Below are 23,570 nucleotides of genomic sequence, written 5' to 3'. Positions count from 1 at the left end.
CCAAGATGTGCTGGCCGTGCATCAAGGCATGTTTAGCCACAGGATGATCCTCATTACCAACAAACACTGTCTGCCTGTGTCCATTCATGCGAATGGACAGTTTGTTGCTGGTCATTCCCACATAGAAAGCATCACAGTGCAGGCAGGTCAGTTGGTAAATCACGTGGGTGCTTTCACATGTGGCTCTCCCTTTGATCGTGTACACCTTCCGGGTTACAGGACTGGAGTAGGTGGTGGTGGGAGGGTGCATAGGACAGGTTTTGCACCGGGGGCGGTTGCAAGGGTAGGAGCCAGAGGGTAGGGGAGGTGGTTTGGGGATTTCATAGGGATGAACCAAGAGGTTACGAAGGTTAGGTGGACGGCGGAAAGACACTCTTGGTGGAGTGGGGAGGATTTCATGAAGGATGGATCTCATTTCGGGGCAGGATTTTAGGAAGTCGTATCCCTGCTGGAGAGCCACATTCAAGGTCTGATCCAGTCCCGGGAAGTATTCTGTTACAAGTGGGGCACTTTTGGGGTTCTTCTGTGAGAGGTTCTGGGTTTGAGGGGATGAGGAAGTGGCTCTGGTTATCTGCTTCTGTACCAGGTTGGGAGGGTAGTTGCGGGATGCGAAAGCTGTTTTCAGGTTGTTGGTGTAATGGTCGAGGGATTCAGGACTGGAGCAGATTCGTTTGCCACGAAGGCCTAGGCTGTAGGGAAGGGACCGTTTGATATGGAATGGGTGGCAGCTGTCATAATGGAGGTACTGTTGCTTGTTGGTGGGTTTGATGTGGACGGATGTGTGCAGCTGGCCATTGGACAGATGGAGGTCAACATCTAGGAAAGTGGCATGGGATTTGGAGTAGGACCAGGTGAATCTGATGGAACCAAAGGAGTTGAGGTTGGAGAGGAAATTCTGGAGTTGTTCTTCACTGTGAGTCCAGATCATGAAGATGTCATCAATAAATCTGTACCAAACTTTGGGTTGGCAGGCTTGGGTAACCAAAAAGGCTTCCTCTAAGCGACCCATAAATAGGTTGGCATACGAGGGGGCCATCCTGGTGCCCATGGCTGTTCCCTTTAATTGTTGGTATGTCTGGCCTTCAAAAGTGAAGAAGTTGTGGGTCAGGATGAAGCTGGCTAAGGTGACGAGGAAAGAGGTTTTAGGTAGGGTGGCAGGTGATCGGCGTGAAAGGAAGTGCTCCATTGCAGCGAGGCCCTGGACGTGCGGGATATTTGTGTATAGGGAAGTGGCATCAATGGTTACCAGGATGGTTTCTGGGGGTAACAGACTGGGTACGGATTCCAGGCGTTCGAGAAAGTGGTTGGTGTCTTTGATGAAGGATGGGAGACTGCATGTAATGGGTTGAAGGTGTTGATCTACGTAGGCAGAGATACGTTCTGTGGGGGCTTGGTAACCAGCTACAATGGGGCGGCCAGGATGTTTGGGTTTGTGAATTTTAGGAAGTAGGTAGAAGGTAGGAGTGCGAGGTGACGGTGGGGTGAGGAGTTTGATGGAATCAGGTGAAAGGTTTTGTAGGGGGCCTAAGGTTCTGAGGATTCCTTGAAGCTCCGCCTGGACATCAGGAATGGGATTACTTCGGCAAACTTTGTATGTAGAGTTGTCTGAAAGCTGACGCAATCCCTCAGCCACATACTCCCGGCGATCAAGTACCACAGTCGTGGAACCCTTGTCAGCCGGAAGAATGATGATGGATCGGTCAGCTTTCAGATCACGGATAGCCTGGGATTCGGCTGTGGTGATGTTGGGAGTAGGATTAAGGTTTTTCAAGAAAGATTGAGAGGCAAGGCTGGAAGTGAGAAATTCCTGGAAGGTTTGGAGAGGGTGATTTTGAGGAAGAGGAGGTGGGTCCCGCTGTGATGGAGGACGGAACTGTTGCAGGCAGGGTTCAATTTTGATAGTGTCTTGGGGAGTTGGATCATTAGGAGTGGGATCAGGATTGTTTTTCTTCGTGGCAAAGTGATATTTCCAGCAGAGACTACGAGTGTAGGACAGTAAATCCTTGACAAGGGCAGTTTGGTTGAACCTGGGAGTGGGGCTGAAGGTGAGGCCTTTGGATAGGACAGAGGTTTCGGATTGGGAGAGGGGTTTGGAGGAAAGGTTAACTACTGAATTGGGGTGTTGTGGTTCCAGATTGTGTTGACTAGAATTTTGAGGTGTTGGGGGGAGTGGAGCTGGAAGTGGGAGATTGAGTAGATGGGAGAGACTGGGTCTGTGTGCAATGAGAGGAGGTTGAGGTTTGTTGGAAAGGTTGTGGAGGGTGAGTGAGTTGCCTTTCCGGAGGTGGGAAACCAGGAGATTGGATAGTTTTTTGAGGTGGAGGGTGGCATGTTGTTCTAATTTGCGGTTGGCCTGTAGGAGGATGCTATGTACAGCCGGTGTGGATGTGGGAGAGGAAAGATTGAGGACTTTGATTTGGGATAGGAGTTGACGGGTGTGTTCATTGGCCGAGTCGATGTATAGGTGAAGGATTAGGCGGGTGAGGGCTATGGATTGTGCTGTTTGGAACTGGTATAAGGACTGATGGAAAGAAGGATTGCAGCCAGAGATGGGAACTTTAAGTGTGAGGCCTTTGGGAGTAATGCCAAATGTCAGACAAGCCTGAGTAAATAAAATATGGGAGCGTAATCTGGCTAGGGTGAAGGCATGTTTGCGGAGGGAATGTAAATAAAATTTAATGGGGTCGTTGTAGGGATGTTGTGAGGTTGACATGGTATTGGTAGGTGGAAAGGGTAATATGAGGTTAAAGTGAAAGTAAAGAGAGATTTATATAGGGAGAGATAAAGGTGTGAAAAAAGTCGAAAGAGTGTTGGTTGAGATGAGCTATGTTGGTCATGTGCTGAACTTAGGTTGGTGAACAACAATGGGTGCAAAGGTTGGGTAGTTATGTTGTCTCCAGATCACGTTAAAGGGTGGGGAAATTCAAGAAAATTTCGAGAAATTCAAGAAAATTTCGACAAAAAAAAAAAAAAAAAAAAAAAATTTTTCGAAAAAAGTTTCGAAAAAATAATTTGCGAAAAAATAAAATTCGAAAAAAATTTTCGAATAAAATCTCGAAGAATATGTGTGTAAATGTATTCAAAGGACTGGTTATGTACTGGCAGGTTATGATAATGAGGCTAACAATTGTTTGATGAAGAAATAATAACGTGTAAACCTGTGGGAATCTGCTAAAAAATGATCGGTTTTGTGGGAAAAACGGGAATGGAAATAAAACGAAAGTTGTTGGAAAAAAAAACTGAGATGGTTGTGTAATGGGTGAAAGGAACTGAAGCTGTGAAATAGTATTCACAAGTTTACACGAAATGTTTGTAAACTTGGAACAATGGATTTTATAGCAGCGGTTATGTTGAAAGCGTTGAAAATTTTAGGTTATGGTTTGGAAGTAAATTACGTATTATTGAGTATAAGTAGGCAGGATAAAATGTATGGTAGATTACGGAAAAATGGAAGATGAATACAAAGTGAAACTTCTTGTACAAACGAAAAGAGAAAGTCAGACGATAGAGAAGATTTCGAAATGCAACAGAGACAATAACAAACGTAATTGTTGGGTTCAAATTAATGACGATGTAAATAAAACAGAAAGAAACTTCCACATGGGAAAAATATATTAAAAACAAAGATTCCAAGACTTACCAAGCGGGAAAGCGCCGGCAGACAGGCACATGAACAAAACACACAAACACACACACAGAATTACAAGCTTTCGCAACTGGCAGTTGCTTCGTCAGGAAAGAGGGAAGGAGAGGGAAAAATGAAAGGATGTGGGTTTTAAGGGAGAGGGTAAGGAGTCATTCCAATCCCGGGAGCGGAAAGACTTCCCTTAGGGGAAAAAAAGGACAGGTGTACACTCGCACACACACACACACACACACACACATATCCATCCGCACATACACAGACACGAGCAGACATATTTAAAGGCAAAGAGTTGAGGGCAGAGATGTCATTCGAGGCGGAAGTACAGAGGCAAAGAAGTTGTTGAAAGACAGGTGAGGTATGAGCGGCGGCAACTTGAAATTAGCGGAGGTTGAGGCCTGGCGGATATCGAGAAGAGAGGATATACTGAAGGGCGAGTTCCCATCTCCGGAGTTCGGATAGGTTGGTGTTGGTGGGAAGTATCCAGATAACTCGGACGGTGTAACACTGTGCCAAGATGTGCTGGCCGTGCATCAAGGCATGTTTAGCCACAGGATGATCCTCATTACCAACAAACACTGTCTGCCTGTGTCCATTCATGCGAATGGACAGTTTGTTGCTGGTCATTCCCACATAGAAAGCATCACAGTGCAGGCAGGTCAGTTGGTAAATCACGTGGGTGCTTTCACATGTGGCTCTCCCTTTGATCGTGTACACCTTCCGGGTTACAGGACTGGAGTAGGTGGTGGTGGGAGGGTGCATAGGACAGGTTTTGCACCGGGGGCGGTTGCAAGGGTAGGAGCCAGAGGGTAGGGGAGGTGGTTTGGGGATTTCATAGGGATGAACCAAGAGGTTACGAAGGTTAGGTGGACGGCGGAAAGACACTCTTGGTGGAGTGGGGAGGATTTCATGAAGGATGGATCTCATTTCGGGGCAGGATTTTAGGAAGTCGTATCCCTGCTGGAGAGCCACATTCAAGGTCTGATCCAGTCCCGGGAAGTATTCTGTTACAAGTGGGGCACTTTTGGGGTTCTTCTGTGAGAGGTTCTGGGTTTGAGGGGATGAGGAAGTGGCTCTGGTTATCTGCTTCTGTACCAGGTTGGGAGGGTAGTTGCGGGATGCGAAAGCTGTTTTCAGGTTGTTGGTGTAATGGTCGAGGGATTCAGGACTGGAGCAGATTCGTTTGCCACGAAGGCCTAGGCTGTAGGGAAGGGACCGTTTGATATGGAATGGGTGGCAGCTGTCATAATGGAGGTACTGTTGCTTGTTGGTGGGTTTGATGTGGACGGATGTGTGCAGCTGGCCATTGGACAGATGGAGGTCAACATCTAGGAAAGTGGCATGGGATTTGGAGTAGGACCAGGTGAATCTGATGGAACCAAAGGAGTTGAGGTTGGAGAGGAAATTCTGGAGTTGTTCTTCACTGTGAGTCCAGATCATGAAGATGTCATCAATAAATCTGTACCAAACTTTGGGTTGGCAGGCTTGGGTAACCAAAAAGGCTTCCTCTAAGCGACCCATAAATAGGTTGGCATACGAGGGGGCCATCCTGGTGCCCATGGCTGTTCCCTTTAATTGTTGGTATGTCTGGCCTTCAAAAGTGAAGAAGTTGTGGGTCAGGATGAAGCTGGCTAAGGTGACGAGGAAAGAGGTTTTAGGTAGGGTGGCAGGTGATCGGCGTGAAAGGAAGTGCTCCATTGCAGCGAGGCCCTGGACGTGCGGGATATTTGTGTATAGGGAAGTGGCATCAATGGTTACCAGGATGGTTTCTGGGGGTAACAGACTGGGTACGGATTCCAGGCGTTCGAGAAAGTGGTTGGTGTCTTTGATGAAGGATGGGAGACTGCATGTAATGGGTTGAAGGTGTTGATCTACGTAGGCAGAGATACGTTCTGTGGGGGCTTGGTAACCAGCTACAATGGGGCGGCCAGGATGTTTGGGTTTGTGAATTTTAGGAAGTAGGTAGAAGGTAGGAGTGCGAGGTGACGGTGGGGTGAGGAGTTTGATGGAATCAGGTGAAAGGTTTTGTAGGGGGCCTAAGGTTCTGAGGATTCCTTGAAGCTCCGCCTGGACATCAGGAATGGGATTACTTCGGCAAACTTTGTATGTAGAGTTGTCTGAAAGCTGACGCAATCCCTCAGCCACATACTCCCGGCGATCAAGTACCACAGTCGTGGAACCCTTGTCAGCCGGAAGAATGATGATGGATCGGTCAGCTTTCAGATCACGGATAGCCTGGGATTCGGCTGTGGTGATGTTGGGAGTAGGATTAAGGTTTTTCAAGAAAGATTGAGAGGCAAGGCTGGAAGTGAGAAATTCCTGGAAGGTTTGGAGAGGGTGATTTTGAGGAAGAGGAGGTGGGTCCCGCTGTGATGGAGGACGGAACTGTTGCAGGCAGGGTTCAATTTTGATAGTGTCTTGGGGAGTTGGATCATTAGGAGTGGGATCAGGATTGTTTTTCTTCGTGGCAAAGTGATATTTCCAGCAGAGACTACGAGTGTAGGACAGTAAATCCTTGACAAGGGCAGTTTGGTTGAACCTGGGAGTGGGGCTGAAGGTGAGGCCTTTGGATAGGACAGAGGTTTCGGATTGGGAGAGGGGTTTGGAGGAAAGGTTAACTACTGAATTGGGGTGTTGTGGTTCCAGATTGTGTTGACTAGAATTTTGAGGTGTTGGGGGGAGTGGAGCTGGAAGTGGGAGATTGAGTAGATGGGAGAGACTGGGTCTGTGTGCAATGAGAGGAGGTTGAGGTTTGTTGGAAAGGTTGTGGAGGGTGAGTGAGTTGCCTTTCCGGAGGTGGGAAACCAGGAGATTGGATAGTTTTTTGAGGTGGAGGGTGGCATGTTGTTCTAATTTGCGGTTGGCCTGTAGGAGGATGCTATGTACAGCCGGTGTGGATGTGGGAGAGGAAAGATTGAGGACTTTGATTTGGGATAGGAGTTGACGGGTGTGTTCATTGGCCGAGTCGATGTATAGGTGAAGGATTAGGCGGGTGAGGGCTATGGATTGTGCTGTTTGGAACTTCATCATTTCTTCATCATTTCTTCATCATTTCTTCATCATTTCTTCATCAAACAATTGTTAGCCTCATTATCATAACCTGCCAGTACATAACCAGTCCTTTGAATACATTTACACACATATTCTTCAAGATTTTATTCGAAAATTTTTTTCGAATTTTATTTTTTCGCAAATTATTTTTTCGAAACTTTTTTCGAAAAAATTTTTTTTTTTTTTTTTTTTTTTTGTCGAAATTTTCTTGAATTTCTCGAAATTTTCTTGAATTTCCCCACCCTTTAACGTGATCTGGAGACAACATAACTACCCAACCTTTGCACCCATTGTTGTTCACCAACCTAAGTTCAGCACATGACCAACATAGCTCATCTCAACCAACACTCTTTCGACTTTTTTCACACCTTTATCTCTCCCTATATAAATCTCTCTTTACTTTCACTTTAACCTCATATTACCCTTTCCACCTACCAATACCATGTCAACCTCACAACATCCCTACAACGACCCCATTAAATTTTATTTACATTCCCTCCGCAAACATGCCTTCACCCTAGCCAGATTACGCTCCCATATTTTATTTACTCAGGCTTGTCTGACATTTGGCATTACTCCCAAAGGCCTCACACTTAAAGTTCCCATCTCTGGCTGCAATCCTTCTTTCCATCAGTCCTTATACCAGTTCCAAACAGCACAATCCATAGCCCTCACCCGCCTAATCCTTCACCTATACATCGACTCGGCCAATGAACACACCCGTCAACTCCTATCCCAAATCAAAGTCCTCAATCTTTCCTCTCCCACATCCACACCGGCTGTACATAGCATCCTCCTACAGGCCAACCGCAAATTAGAACAACATGCCACCCTCCACCTCAAAAAACTATCCAATCTCCTGGTTTCCCACCTCCGGAAAGGCAACTCACTCACCCTCCACAACCTTTCCAACAAACCTCAACCTCCTCTCATTGCACACAGACCCAGTCTCTCCCATCTACTCAATCTCCCACTTCCAGCTCCACTCCCCCCAACACCTCAAAATTCTAGTCAACACAATCTGGAACCACAACACCCCAATTCAGTAGTTAACCTTTCCTCCAAACCCCTCTCCCAATCCGAAACCTCTGTCCTATCCAAAGGCCTCACCTTCAGCCCCACTCCCAGGTTCAACCAAACTGCCCTTGTCAAGGATTTACTGTCCTACACTCGTAGTCTCTGCTGGAAATATCACTTTGCCACGAAGAAAAACAATCCTGATCCCACTCCTAATGATCCAACTCCCCAAGACACTATCAAAATTGAACCCTGCCTGCAACAGTTCCGTCCTCCATCACAGCGGGACCCACCTCCTCTTCCTCAAAATCACCCTCTCCAAACCTTCCAGGAATTTCTCACTTCCAGCCTTGCCTCTCAATCTTTCTTGAAAAACCTTAATCCTACTCCCAACATCACCACAGCCGAATCCCAGGCTATCCGTGATCTGAAAGCTGACCGATCCATCATCATTCTTCCGGCTGACAAGGGTTCCACGACTGTGGTACTTGATCGCCGGGAGTATGTGGCTGAGGGATTGCGTCAGCTTTCAGACAACTCTACATACAAAGTTTGCCGAAGTAATCCCATTCCTGATGTCCAGGCGGAGCTTCAAGGAATCCTCAGAACCTTAGGCCCCCTACAAAACCTTTCACCTGATTCCATCAAACTCCTCACCCCACCGTCACCTCGCACTCCTACCTTCTACCTACTTCCTAAAATTCACAAACCCAAACATCCTGGCCGCCCCATTGTAGCTGGTTACCAAGCCCCCACAGAACGTATCTCTGCCTACGTAGATCAACACCTTCAACCCATTACATGCAGTCTCCCATCCTTCATCAAAGACACCAACCACTTTCTCGAACGCCTGGAATCCGTACCCAGTCTGTTACCCCCAGAAACCATCCTGGTAACCATTGATGCCACTTCCCTATACACAAATATCCCGCACGTCCAGGGCCTCGCTGCAATGGAGCACTTCCTTTCACGCCGATCACCTGCCACCCTACCTAAAACCTCTTTCCTCGTCACCTTAGCCAGCTTCATCCTGACCCACAACTTCTTCACTTTTGAAGGCCAGACATACCAACAATTAAAGGGAACAGCCATGGGCACCAGGATGGCCCCCTCGTATGCCAACCTATTTATGGGTCGCTTAGAGGAAGCCTTTTTGGTTACCCAAGCCTGCCAACCCAAAGTTTGGTACAGATTTATTGATGACATCTTCATGATCTGGACTCACAGTGAAGAACAACTCCAGAATTTCCTCTCCAACCTCAACTCCTTTGGTTCCATCAGATTCACCTGGTCCTACTCCAAATCCCATGCCACTTTCCTAGATGTTGACCTCCATCTGTCCAATGGCCAGCTGCACACATCCGTCCACATCAAACCCACCAACAAGCAACAGTACCTCCATTATGACAGCTGCCACCCATTCCATATCAAACGGTCCCTTCCCTACAGCCTAGGCCTTCGTGGCAAACGAATCTGCTCCAGTCCTGAATCCCTCGACCATTACACCAACAACCTGAAAACAGCTTTCGCATCCCGCAACTACCCTCCCAACCTGGTACAGAAGCAGATAACCAGAGCCACTTCCTCATCCCCTCAAACCCAGAACCTCTCACAGAAGAACCCCAAAAGTGCCCCACTTGTAACAGAATACTTCTCGGGACTGGATCAGACCTTGAATGTGGCTCTCCAGCAGGGATACGACTTCCTAAAATCCTGCCCCGAAATGAGATCCATCCTTCATGAAATCCTCCCCACTCCACCAAGAGTGTCTTTCCGCCGTCCACCTAACCTTCGTAACCTCTTGGTTCATCCCTATGAAATCCCCAAACCACCTCCCCTACCCTCTGGCTCCTACCCTTGCAACCGCCCCCGGTGCAAAACCTGTCCTATGCACCCTCCCACCACCACCTACTCCAGTCCTGTAACCCGGAAGGTGTACACGATCAAAGGGAGAGCCACATGTGAAAGCACCCACGTGATTTACCAACTGACCTGCCTGCACTGTGATGCTTTCTATGTGGGAATGACCAGCAACAAACTGTCCATTCGCATGAATGGACACAGGCAGACAGTGTTTGTTGGTAATGAGGATCATCCTGTGGCTAAACATGCCTTGATGCACGGCCAGCACATCTTGGCACAGTGTTACACCGTCCGAGTTATCTGGATACTTCCCACCAACACCAACCTATCCGAACTCCGGAGATGGGAACTCGCCCTTCAGTATATCCTCTCTTCTCGATATCCGCCAGGCCTCAACCTCCGCTAATTTCAAGTTGCCGCCGCTCATACCTCACCTGTCTTTCAACAACTTCTTTGCCTCTGTACTTCCGCCTCGAATGACATCTCTGCCCTCAACTCTTTGCCTTTAAATATGTCTGCTCGTGTCTGTGTATGTGCGGATGGATATGTGTGTGTGTGTGTGTGTGTGTGCGAGTGTACACCTGTCCTTTTTTTCCCCTAAGGGAAGTCTTTCCGCTCCCGGGATTGGAATGACTCCTTACCCTCTCCCTCAAAACCCACATCCTTTCATTTTTCCCTCTCCTTCCCTCTTTCCTGACGAAGCAACTGCCAGTTGCGAAAGCTTGTAATTCTGTGTGTGTGTTTGTGTGTTTTGTTCATGTGCCTGTCTGCCGGCGCTTTCCCGCTTGGTAAGTCTTGGAATCTTTGTTTTTAATATATTTTTCCCATGTGGAAGTTTCTTTCTGTTTTATTTACATCGTCATTAATTTGAACCCAACAATTACGTTTGTTATTGTCTCTGTTGCATTTCGAAATCTTCTCTATCGTCTGACTTTCTCTTTTCGTTTGTACAAGAAGTTTCACTTTGTATTCATCTTCCATTTTTCCGTAATCTACCATACATTTTATCCTGCCTACTTATACTCAATAATACGTAATTTACTTCCAAACCATAACCTAAAATTTTCAACGCTTTCAACATAACCGCTGCTATAAAATCCATTGTTCCAAGTTTACAAACATTTCGTGTAAACTTGTGAATACTATTTCACAGCTTCAGTTCCTTTCACCCATTACACAACCATCTCAGTTTTTTTTTCCAACAACTTTCGTTTTATTTCCATTCCCGTTTTTCCCACAAAACCGATCATTTTTTAGCAGATTCCCACAGGTTTACACGTTATTATTTCTTCATCAAACAATTGTTAGCCTCATTATCATAACCTGCCAGTACATAACCAGTCCTTTGAATACATTTACACACATATTCTTCGAGATTTTATTCGAAAATTTTTTTCGAATTTTATTTTTTCGCAAATTATTTTTTCGAAACTTTTTTCGAAAAAATTTTTTTTTTTTTTTTTGTCGAAATTTTCTTGAATTTCTCGAAATTTTCTTGAATTTCCCCACCCTTTAACGTGATCTGGAGACAACATAACTACCCAACCTTTGCACCCATTGTTGTTCACCAACCTAAGTTCAGCACATGACCAACATAGCTCATCTCAACCAACACTCTTTCGACTTTTTTCACACCTTTATCTCTCCCTATATAAATCTCTCTTTACTTTCACTTTAACCTCATATTACCCTTTCCACCTACCAATACCATGTCAACCTCACAACATCCCTACAACGACCCCATTAAATTTTATTTACATTCCCTCCGCAAACATGCCTTCACCCTAGCCAGATTACGCTCCCATATTTTATTTACTCAGGCTTGTCTGACATTTGGCATTACTCCCAAAGGCCTCACACTTAAAGTTCCCATCTCTGGCTGCAATCCTTCTTTCCATCAGTCCTTATACCAGTTCCAAACAGCACAATCCATAGCCCTCACCCGCCTAATCCTTCACCTATACATCGACTCGGCCAATGAACACACCCGTCAACTCCTATCCCAAATCAAAGTCCTCAATCTTTCCTCTCCCACATCCACACCGGCTGTACATAGCATCCTCCTACAGGCCAACCGCAAATTAGAACAACATGCCACCCTCCACCTCAAAAAACTATCCAATCTCCTGGTTTCCCACCTCCGGAAAGGCAACTCACTCACCCTCCACAACCTTTCCAACAAACCTCAACCTCCTCTCATTGCACACAGACCCAGTCTCTCCCATCTACTCAATCTCCCACTTCCAGCTCCACTCCCCCCAACACCTCAAAATTCTAGTCAACACAATCTGGAACCACAACACCCCAATTCAGTAGTTAACCTTTCCTCCAAACCCCTCTCCCAATCCGAAACCTCTGTCCTATCCAAAGGCCTCACCTTCAGCCCCACTCCCAGGTTCAACCAAACTGCCCTTGTCAAGGATTTACTGTCCTACACTCGTAGTCTCTGCTGGAAATATCACTTTGCCACGAAGAAAAACAATCCTGATCCCACTCCTAATGATCCAACTCCCCAAGACACTATCAAAATTGAACCCTGCCTGCAACAGTTCCGTCCTCCATCACAGCGGGACCCACCTCCTCTTCCTCAAAATCACCCTCTCCAAACCTTCCAGGAATTTCTCACTTCCAGCCTTGCCTCTCAATCTTTCTTGAAAAACCTTAATCCTACTCCCAACATCACCACAGCCGAATCCCAGGCTATCCGTGATCTGAAAGCTGACCGATCCATCATCATTCTTCCGGCTGACAAGGGTTCCACGACTGTGGTACTTGATCGCCGGGAGTATGTGGCTGAGGGATTGCGTCAGCTTTCAGACAACTCTACATACAAAGTTTGCCGAAGTAATCCCATTCCTGATGTCCAGGCGGAGCTTCAAGGAATCCTCAGAACCTTAGGCCCCCTACAAAACCTTTCACCTGATTCCATCAAACTCCTCACCCCACCGTCACCTCGCACTCCTACCTTCTACCTACTTCCTAAAATTCACAAACCCAAACATCCTGGCCGCCCCATTGTAGCTGGTTACCAAGCCCCCACAGAACGTATCTCTGCCTACGTAGATCAACACCTTCAACCCATTACATGCAGTCTCCCATCCTTCATCAAAGACACCAACCACTTTCTCGAACGCCTGGAATCCGTACCCAGTCTGTTACCCCCAGAAACCATCCTGGTAACCATTGATGCCACTTCCCTATACACAAATATCCCGCACGTCCAGGGCCTCGCTGCAATGGAGCACTTCCTTTCACGCCGATCACCTGCCACCCTACCTAAAACCTCTTTCCTCGTCACCTTAGCCAGCTTCATCCTGACCCACAACTTCTTCACTTTTGAAGGCCAGACATACCAACAATTAAAGGGAACAGCCATGGGCACCAGGATGGCCCCCTCGTATGCCAACCTATTTATGGGTCGCTTAGAGGAAGCCTTTTTGGTTACCCAAGCCTGCCAACCCAAAGTTTGGTACAGATTTATTGATGACATCTTCATGATCTGGACTCACAGTGAAGAACAACTCCAGAATTTCCTCTCCAACCTCAACTCCTTTGGTTCCATCAGATTCACCTGGTCCTACTCCAAATCCCATGCCACTTTCCTAGATGTTGACCTCCATCTGTCCAATGGCCAGCTGCACACATCCGTCCACATCAAACCCACCAACAAGCAACAGTACCTCCATTATGACAGCTGCCACCCATTCCATATCAAACGGTCCCTTCCCTACAGCCTAGGCCTTCGTGGCAAACGAATCTGCTCCAGTCCTGAATCCCTCGACCATTACACCAACAACCTGAAAACAGCTTTCGCATCCCGCAACTACCCTCCCAACCTGGTACAGAAGCAGATAACCAGAGCCACTTCCTCATCCCCTCAAACCCAGAACCTCTCACAGAAGAACCCCAAAAGTGCCCCACTTGTAACAGAATACTTCCCGGGACTGGATCAGACCTTGAATGTGGCTCTCCAGCAGGGATACGACTTCCTAAAATCCTGCCCCGAAATGAGATCCATCCTTCATGAAATCCTCCCCACTCCACCAAGAGTGTCTTTCCGCCGTCCACCTAACCTTCGTAACCTCTTGGTTCATCCCTATGAAATCCCCAAACCACCTCCCCTACCCTCTGGCTCCTACCCTTGCAACCGCCCCCGGTGCAAAACCTGTCCTATGCACCCTCCCACCACCACCTACTCCAGTCCTGTAACCCGGAAGGTGTACACGATCAAAGGGAGAGCCACATGTGAAAGCACCCACGTGATTTACCAACTGACCTGCCTGCACTGTGATGCTTTCTATGTGGGAATGACCAGCAACAAACTGTCCATTCGCATGAATGGACACAGGCAGACAGTGTTTGTTGGTAATGAGGATCATCCTGTGGCTAAACATGCCTTGATGCACGGCCAGCACATCTTGGCACAGTGTTACACCGTCCGAGTTATCTGGATACTTCCCACCAACACCAACCTATCCGAACTCCGGAGATGGGAACTCGCCCTTCAGTATATCCTCTCTTCTCGATATCCGCCAGGCCTCAACCTCCGCTAATTTCAAGTTGCCGCCGCTCATACCTCACCTGTCTTTCAACAACTTCTTTGCCTCTGTACTTCCGCCTCGAATGACATCTCTGCCCTCAACTCTTTGCCTTTAAATATGTCTGCTCGTGTCTGTGTATGTGCGGATGGATATGTGTGTGTGTGTGTGTGTGTGCGAGTGTACACCTGTCCTTTTTTTCCCCTAAGGGAAGTCTTTCCGCTCCCGGGATTGGAATGACTCCTTACCCTCTCCCTTAAAACCCACATCCTTTCATTTTTCCCTCTCCTTCCCTCTTTCCTGACGAAGCAACTGCCAGTTGCGAAAGCTTGTAATTCTGTGTGTGTGTTTGTGTGTTTTGTTCATGTGCCTGTCTGCCGGCGCTTTCCCGCTTGGTAAGTCTTGGAATCTTTGACATCAGTATAATATATTTAAAAAGAAAAAGATGCTGTGACTTACCAAACGGGAAACTGCTGGTAGATAGACACAATAACACACACACACACACACACACACACACACACACACACACACACACACACAAATATCAAGCTTTCGCAACCCACTGTTGCTTCGTCAGGAAAGAGAGAAGGAGAGGGAAAGACGGAAGGATGTGGGTTTAAGGGAGAGGGTAAGGAGTCATTTAAATCCCGGGAGCAGAAAGACTTATCTTGGGGGGAAAAAGGACAGGTATACACTTGCGCGCGTGCGCTCACACACACACACACACACACACACACACACACATCCATCCGCACATATACAGACACAAGCAGACATATCATGTCTGCTTGTGTCTGTATATGTGTGGATGGATATGCGTGTGTATGTGAGTGTATATCTGTCCCTTTTTCCCTCTAAGGTAAGTCTTTCCACTCCCGGGATTGGAATGACTCCTTACCCTCTCCCTTAAAATCCAAGTCTTTCCCTCTCCTTCCCTCTTTCCTGACAAAGCAACTGTGGTATGTGTTTTATTGTGTCTATCTACCAGCGCTTTCCCGTTTGGTAAGTCACAGCATCCTTTTTTTTAAATATATTTTTCCCATGTGGAATGTTTCTTTCTATTATATTGACATCAGTATAAGGTATTCATATTTCTTCCCCTTAAAAAAATCTAAATTTACATAAACTTGGTACATATTTGTTCATCCATTCTCTCTGCTCCAGGTACCAACTTTTTCTGCTGGAATATTAGCTTGATGAAAGCTTGAATTGTTGAAAAAATGAATTATTCTTTATGGGTTTTTGCTCGTTTTGCCACTGCACTGACATCTGTGAAATTAAATTGCCTTTAGACACCTGTTGTTTTTAGTGCTTTCTCCTTTTTCCTCTTGTGGGAAGAATTGTTGTTAATATGTCTTTTGCACATGTCCTTTCTCTGCCACTCACTTCGCATTTCACTGTGTTTGCACATAAGTATCTTTATAGTTTCGTCAAACACATAAAATCCTCCTGATGAAAATTCTCCTATATTGGTAAACTGCAGTGCAAAAACAAATCACAAAATATAAGACTGAATGCACTGGCGATCAGCAAGAATTTCCAACATGCAATACACTGCCAGGTCAAAGAATGCATCAGAATTTGTTGAAAGTCTTATTTCCCTGTGCAGAAAATAAAGTTAGCAATACTTGATAAGACGTAATGTATCAATGTATATTGAAGTGGTCTGGAATCAATTGTCATTGATATTTGGATTTCATTGCCACAGCTCGAATCGCTTCAGAAGAAACAATTTTGTCGATTATTTTGCGATTTTGCTTAAAGGTAAATTGTTTCTCATTTTGAGTAAAATTTGTAAAAGTTCATGCAAATTTTGCAATTTTGTACTTTGCAAAAATCAGGCCTCTTGCCGATAACCCATTTTGTGAATTCATTCTCTTGAAAGCTCTTGTTTCCTGCCATGCCTATTAATGTGATGTAACAAGAAGTATTATTTCTCTTACAAATCTCAACATACCCATCCCATTGCATGTGTAGTTGACAGTATCATTGGTTCATTAAGGATACACTTGAGTTGTCAAGCACTGCAGAGCTCCGTTTACAGTAGGCCTAATATGCATTGAGTGCTGTGCTCCAAAATATTTAAACCCCCTTTCTCATTTGCATATAGTGTGCTGATACTTTTGCATTAGATAAAAATCACATTGCCAACATATTACATTAACATCGACTGTCAATTTTAAAAACGTATGTCAGACTTTGATACAAACTAATAATGGTAGTATGTTAAAATGCCATGAGACACACCATTCCTGTAATTTGTTTTCAGCTGCCAGGCCACCATAATTCAGCATTTGCCCAGGTGCCATGAAGATACCAGCTTTCCAGATTCTTTTCAGAAGAGATATGCTAATTGAAATCTGTAGGTTCCTGGAAGCCAAAATACACCCTTTGTGTTCCATCATATGCCTTCCATTCAATCTATGAAAAGCTCATTCTCATTGTTCTGTTATGTGAACATTCAACCAGGATTCAACAGTAAATTAGAGACTGCCAGAAGAGTGCAACAGGGTCTTGCACAACAGGACTGGATCTGGGTGACTTACCAGCTGCTCTGACTGGCACACATCCCCCATCTCACTGTATTTTATTACATTTCACCTTTAGTTTTTCTTTCAATATTGTTTTATCTTTTTAACCTTCTGTTTCCTGAGCATGAAGCCTGTGTTACATAGTGACCGGGGGAGTGCTGGTCGGATGTGGAAGTTGGCGCATCTCTTTGGTTAAGTGCGTTTCCTTACCTTTTCTTCCATCTGCTTTTTACCTGTTTGTCTGTCTGTCTCTGTCTCAGATGCTGCAAAGATAAAACTGACATTTCCTCCTGTCCTCCTCCTGAAAACCTTTAGGCTTTGATAATTAAAGGAGCAAAGGGAGGGACTGATAACTGTAATGATGTTGAGTTCATTTCAATCTCCCCTAAAGTCATTCATTCATTCTCACAATAGAGAGGTTGTTATAATGTTGTAACTGACTTGTATATCTTACAAGGGGACCTTACAGACTGACTCCCTCAGATTTTCTTAATACTTACAGAACTTGAAGGTCAGTGCCCAGACCTCAGTTTTCTAAAGCATTTCTCAAAAACACAAAAAAAAAGAAATTCGAAGATTTGTAGATCTGAAAGATTTGAGAAATAATTAAACAAAGCCAATGGTTCTTGGAGGTTTCTGCTTCAACTTTCACTAGGCCCATTGTATATGAACAGTTTTGAGCAATAATCAAACAAAGCCAATGGTTTTAGACTTGTAATTACGAGATCTCTGCTTTGACTTTCACTAGGCCCATTGTATATTTTTATTTTCATTCTTTTATTTCAATTCTATATCTTACATCAAGTTAAGATGTTGATTAACATATCTTGAAACATATATTTTTAAATAAAAATATCATCTATGAAATAGTACGTGAGGAGCAACTGAATGTCATTGTTCAATGGGCACAGTATTTCAGCAAGCAACCACATTGCCATTATCATGTGTGCTGATGAACTTACAGCCTAGGAGCTGGTAGTGGGCTCTTATCTCCTTCTCCCATCTCTCTTACTTGCCACTCCATGTGCAATGTGCACTGAAGGTGCAGGCTGTTGCTAAGCTAGGTCTCTGCAGTATCCTTTCTTCCAGGAGTGCTAGTCTAGCAAGTTTTGCAGCAGGGCTTCTGTGAAATTTGGAAAATAGGAGATGAGGTTCTGGTAGAAGTAAAGCTATGAGGACAGGTTGTGTGTCATGCTGGGGTAGAGCAGTTGCTAGAGCACTTGCCCACAAAAAGCGAAGGTCCTGAATTCGAGTCTCACTCCAGAATACAGTTTTAATCTGCCAGGAAGTTTTGTATCAGCGCACACTCCACTTCTGGATGAAAATAACATTCTGGATGCAGCTTGTAACATTATAAAAATGGCTGTCTACTTTGTCTCTGAGTTTTGCTTCAGACTTGCCTATAGTTATTTCAGGGCACCAGTTTTCTTCATAAGATGGACAGTGTCTTAGGCAGTACTATAGTACTGGCTGAAAGTATTCTAGCAGTGCTGATATTTTGCGTCATTGACCTCATTGACCTCATCCACAGTGTGTGTGTGTGTGTGTGTGTGTGTGTGTGTGTGTGTGTGTGTGTATTTTAGAGCATTGTCAATGATAGAGGACACAAGACATGCCCTTACAGCTGTTTGTCTTAATCTTATTCTCCAACTCTTTTCCATCATCTCCTCAACTGAATTTTATAAACAGTTTATACACATTGTTAATGATTATCACAAAGTATCTGACAAACTTATCTTTGACTAATCATTTTTTCATTCCATTGTGTGTATTCAGAAGCTTCTGTTGTTTATTACATAAATGCCACAAGATTTTAATGAACCAAAATAAATGCTGGATGTCACAGTTGTCATTTGAATGTAAACTCTAAAGGTTGCCAGAAAGTGACATTAGCCTCACAGTAGCTGTTCTTTTTTGTGGATTTCTTACCACAGAATACATTACTTTTTGTTGACATGAAGAAGGAAACATTAGGAACATAATTAATTTTAAGTTTTCACCTGAATTGGATGACTCCAATAATAATGTCACCAGAATTAGATATTTTACTGCATAAGATGGACGTAAATGACATTTTTATTTTTCTCACAGGGAGCACCATATCCACCCCAAGAACTTCATGCAGTTGACATTGTAATGCAGTTTGCACTTCACAAGCTCGGATTCATGCCAGAAAATATAGTACTTTTTGGTTGGAGTATTGGAGGATATGCAACAACATGGGCAGCAATGAACTATCCTGATGTGAAAGGAGTGGTAAGTGTTGTGGAAATTTCGTGCATTGTTCTGTTGATTTGGGGTTTGTTATTATGAAACAGCATTTGACACTTCAAAGAAAGAAGTCCATTTCTTTTTGCATCACAATTAATCAGAGGCATTTGTTATAATTCTGGGCATATATATTAAAAACAAAGATTCCAAGACTTACCAAGCGGGAAAGCGCCGGCAGACAGGCACAATGAACAAAACACACAAACACACACACACCGCCCCCGGTGTAAAACCTGTCCTATGCACCCTCCCACCACCACCTACTCCAGTCCTGTAACCCGGAAGGTGTACACGATCAAAGGGAGAGCCACGTGTGAAAGCACCCACGTGCACTGTGACGCTTTCTATGTGGGAATGACCAGCAACAAACTGTCCATTCGCATAAATGGACACAGGCAGACAGTGTTTGTTGGTAATGGGGATCACCCTGTGGCTAAACATGCCTTGGTGCACGGCCAGCACATCTTGGCACAGTGTTACACCGTCCGAGTTATCTGGATACTTCCCACCAACACCAACCTATCCGAACTCCGGAGATGGGAACTCACCCTTCAGTATATCCTCTCTTCTCGATATCCGCCAGGCCTCAACCTCCGCTAATTTCAAGTTGCCGCCGCTCATACCTCACCTGTCTTTCAACAACTTCTTTGCCTCTGTACTTCCGCCTCGACTGACATCTCTGCCCTTACTCTTTGCCTAAATATGTCTGCTTGTGTCTGTGTATGTGCGGATGGATATGTGTGCGTGTGCGAGTGTACACCTGTCCTTTTTTTCCCCCTAAGGGAAGTCGTTCCGCTCCCGGGATTGGAATGACTCCTTACCCTCTCCCTTAAAACCCACATCCTTTCGTCTTTCCCTCTCCTTCCTGAAGAAGCAACCACCGGTTGCGAAAGCTAGTAATTCTGTGTGTGTGTTTGTGTGTCTTGTTCATTGTGCCTGTCTGCCGGCGCTTTCCTGCTTGGTAAGCCTTGGAATCTTTGTTTTTAATTTATTATATATATATAATAAATTAAAAACAAAGATTCCAAGAGAATATATATATATATATATATATATATATATATATATATATATATAAAAATTAAAAACAAAGATTCCAAGACTTACCAAGCAGGAAAGCGCCGGTAGATGGGCACAATAAATAAAACACACACACACACACACACACACACACAGAATTTCTAGCTTTCACAACCGGCGGTTGCTTCTTCAGTAAAGAGGGAAGGAGAGGGAAAGACGAAAGGATAGGGTATTAAGAGAGAGGGCAAGGAGTTACTCCAATCCCGGGAGCAGAAAGACTTCCCTTGGGGGGGAAAAAGGACAGGTGTACACTCGCGCGCGCACACATACACATCCATCCGCACATACACAGACACAAGCAGACATTTGTTTAGCAAAATGTCTGCTTGTGTCTGTGTACACATAGAGTGATGGAAATGGGGGAAAGAATAATAGATGAGGAATGGGTAGCATATAGAGATCAAATGGTGAGAGCAGCAGAGGACTGAATAAGTAAAGAGCCAAGACCTAGAAGAAATCCGTGGATAACGCACAAGATATATTGAATTTAATTGATGAAAAGGGGAAAATCTAAAAATACAGCAAATGAAGCAGACACAAGGGAATACAGACATTTCAAGAATTAGATTGACAAAAAATAAAAACAATGGCTACAGAACAAATGCAAGGCTGTCAAAGTTTTGGGGAAAAGAGGAGCAACTGTGTTAAAATTGAGAATTCAGATAAGCCAGTACTAAGCTAAGAAATGAGAGCTGAAAGGTGGGAGGAATATATGGAGGGGCTTTACTAGGGAAATAAAAGTGAAGGTGGACGGTTGAGACACCCTCTAGATAAGCACACATCTTAAAGAACTTGCTTTTTGTACCGCCTGGGGCAATGATGAGGGCCAAAGTTTCGGCCAGTCCAGATGTGGTCTGTCACCCACATTCTGTTTCAGTTACATGCTATGAAAACATACAGAAAACTTTCTCACTCCTGCACATAGATAATACTAGATGCAGTCATATAGGGTACACGGATTTTGTCCTAGAGAGTCAATAGGAGACTGATGACCTTAGATGTTCAGTCTCCTCAAACCCATTGTCAGCAGCAGCAACAATACTCTAGAAATAGAAGAGGACATAGATGGTGGAAGATAAGATGATGTGAGAAGAATTTGAAAGAGCACTGACAGATAGCAGTTGAAACAAGGTACCAGAAGTAGACAACATCCCCTTAGAATGATTGAGATCCCTGGGAAAGCCAAACATCACAAAACTATACCACCTGATGTGCAAGAGGTGTGAGACAGGTGAAGTACTCTGACATTCAAGAAGAATGTGATAATTCCAATTCCAAAGAAAGCAGATTCTAACAGGTGTGAATAGTATTGAATCATCAATTTAATAAGTCATGGTTTGCAAAATATTTACACTGAATATTTACATAAGAATGGAAAAACTGGTAGAGGGTGACATAGGGGAAGACCAGTTTGGGAGAAATGTAGGAATGCTCCAGGCAATACTAACCCTATGACTTTTCTTAACAGAAAGATTGAAGAAAGGCAAACACGTGTTCATCATTTGTAGACTTCAAGAAAGTCTCTGACAATGTTGACTAGAGTCCAGTCTTTGAAAGTCTGTTGGTAGGCGTTATAAAATAAAAGGAATTAAAGGTTATGTGCAGCTGTGAAAGGCAAACGGTAGTTGAAAATGTAGAAGATATGATGTAGCCTACCCCCGATGTTAAGAGGGTCCCTCCAAAAGAAATGCACACACACACACACACACACACACACACACACACACACATATATATATATATATATACACACACACACACACACACACAGAATTACGAGCTTTCGCAACTGGCAGTTGCTTCATCAGGAAGGAAGGAAGGAGAGGGAAAAATGAAAGGATGTGGGTTTTAAGGGAGAGGGTAAGGAGTCATTCCAATCCCGGGAGCGGAAAGACTTCCCTTAGGGGAAAAAAAAGGACAGGTGTACACTCGCGCACACACACACACATATCCATCCGCACATACACCAAAAATGGTGTATGTGCGGATGGATATGTGTGTGTGTGTGTGTGTGTGTGTGTGTGTGTGTGTGCGAGTGTGTGTGTGCGAGTGTACACCTGTCCTTTTTTTCCCCTAAGGGAAGTCTTTCCGCTCCCGGGATTGGAATGACTCCTTACCCTCTCCCTTAAAACCCACATCCTTTCATTTTTCCCTCTCCTTCCTTCCTTCCTGACGAAGCAACTGCCAGTTGCGAAAGCTCGTAATTCTGTGTGTGTGTTTTGTTCATGTGCCTGTCTGCCGGCGCTTTCCCGCTTGGTAAGTCTTGGAATCTTTGTTTTTAATATATTTTTCCCATGTGGAAGTTTCTTTATATATATATATATATATATATATATATATATATATATATATATATATCCATCTTTTATTCTACATGTTTGAAAGTTGTACAGTGTTTCGATACATCCTTTAGGAACAATATTTTCATTTCTCCACATAATTTCCACCCCTCTCAACAGCCTTATGCCATATTGGAACCAGCGCCTGTATACCCGCATGGTAAAGTTCTGGACCAACCTGGTGGAGCCACTGTTTGACAAAGTGCACAAGGGAGTCATCATCTTCAAACCTTGTTCCACAAAGAGAGTCTTACAGTTTCCCAAAGAGATGACAGTCACATGGAGCAAGGTCAAGACCGTAAGGCGGGTGTTTCAGTGTTGTCCATCCAAGTTTTGTGATCGCTTCCATGGTTTTTTGACTGACATGCGGCTGTGCATTGTCGTGCAACAGCAAAACATCCTGCTTTTGCCGATGTTTTCGAACACGACTCAGTTGAGCTTGAAGTTTCTTCAGTGTCATATGCATCCAAATTTATGGTAGTTCCACTTGGCGACTCTTGATGTCCACAAGCAAGAGTCCTTCGGAATCGAAAACCCCATAGCCATAACTTTTCCAGCAGAAGGTGTGGTTTTGAATTTTTTTCTTGGGTGAATTTGCATGATGCCACTCCATTGATTGCCTCTTTGCCTCTGGTGCAAAATGATGGAGCCATGTTTCGCCACCTGTCAGAATTCTTCCAAGAAATTCATCTCCACCATTCTCGTACTGTTTCAAAAGTTCACTGCATACCATTTTTGTTGTTTCTTTGTGAGCCACTGTCAACATCCTGGAAACCCACCTGGCACAAACCTTTTTGAACGCCATCACTTTCAGTATTCTGCAAACACTTCCTTCCCCTATCCCAGTGTGGCATGACAATTCGTTCACTGTGATGCATCTGTCAGCTGTCACCAATTTGTTAACTCTCTGCACATTATCTGGAGTGTGTGCAGTACGAGGCCTGCTGCTGCAAGGACAATCCTCAATATTGCCGTGCCCGCTTTCATCATGTAACCTGCTTGCCCACCAACTAACTGTACTGCGATCGACAGGAGCATCTCCATACACCTCTTTCAACCTCTTGTGGATATTTCCTACTGTCTCGTTTTTACAGCACAGTAATTCTATGACAGCATGTTGCTTCTGGTGAACGTCAAGTGTAGCAGCCGTCTTGAAGACATGCTGTGATGGCGCCACTCACGGGAACATGTTGAACTAAGTTTGAAAACAAGTGGGAAAATGTATTTTCACACT

At 44.6% G+C, this 23,570-nt stretch overlaps 1 protein-coding gene across 1 annotated transcript in view; it reads left to right on the top strand.

Moving 5' to 3' along the window:
• LOC126365921 (phosphatidylserine lipase ABHD16A) overlaps window positions 1-23,570 on the top strand; it is a 202,930-nt gene that overhangs the window by 108,406 nt on the left and 70,954 nt on the right. The window contains exon 8 of the mRNA XM_050008672.1: window positions 18,738-18,902. Within this exon, the coding sequence (XP_049864629.1) occupies window positions 18,738-18,902 (165 nt within the window). The remainder of the gene's footprint in view (window positions 1-18,737; window positions 18,903-23,570) is intronic.

Source organism: Schistocerca gregaria, chromosome 4 (genome assembly GCF_023897955.1).
Source record: "Schistocerca gregaria isolate iqSchGreg1 chromosome 4, iqSchGreg1.2, whole genome shotgun sequence".
NCBI lineage: Eukaryota > Metazoa > Arthropoda > Insecta > Orthoptera > Acrididae > Schistocerca > Schistocerca gregaria.
This window is presented reverse-complemented; position numbering and strand designations above follow the sequence as displayed.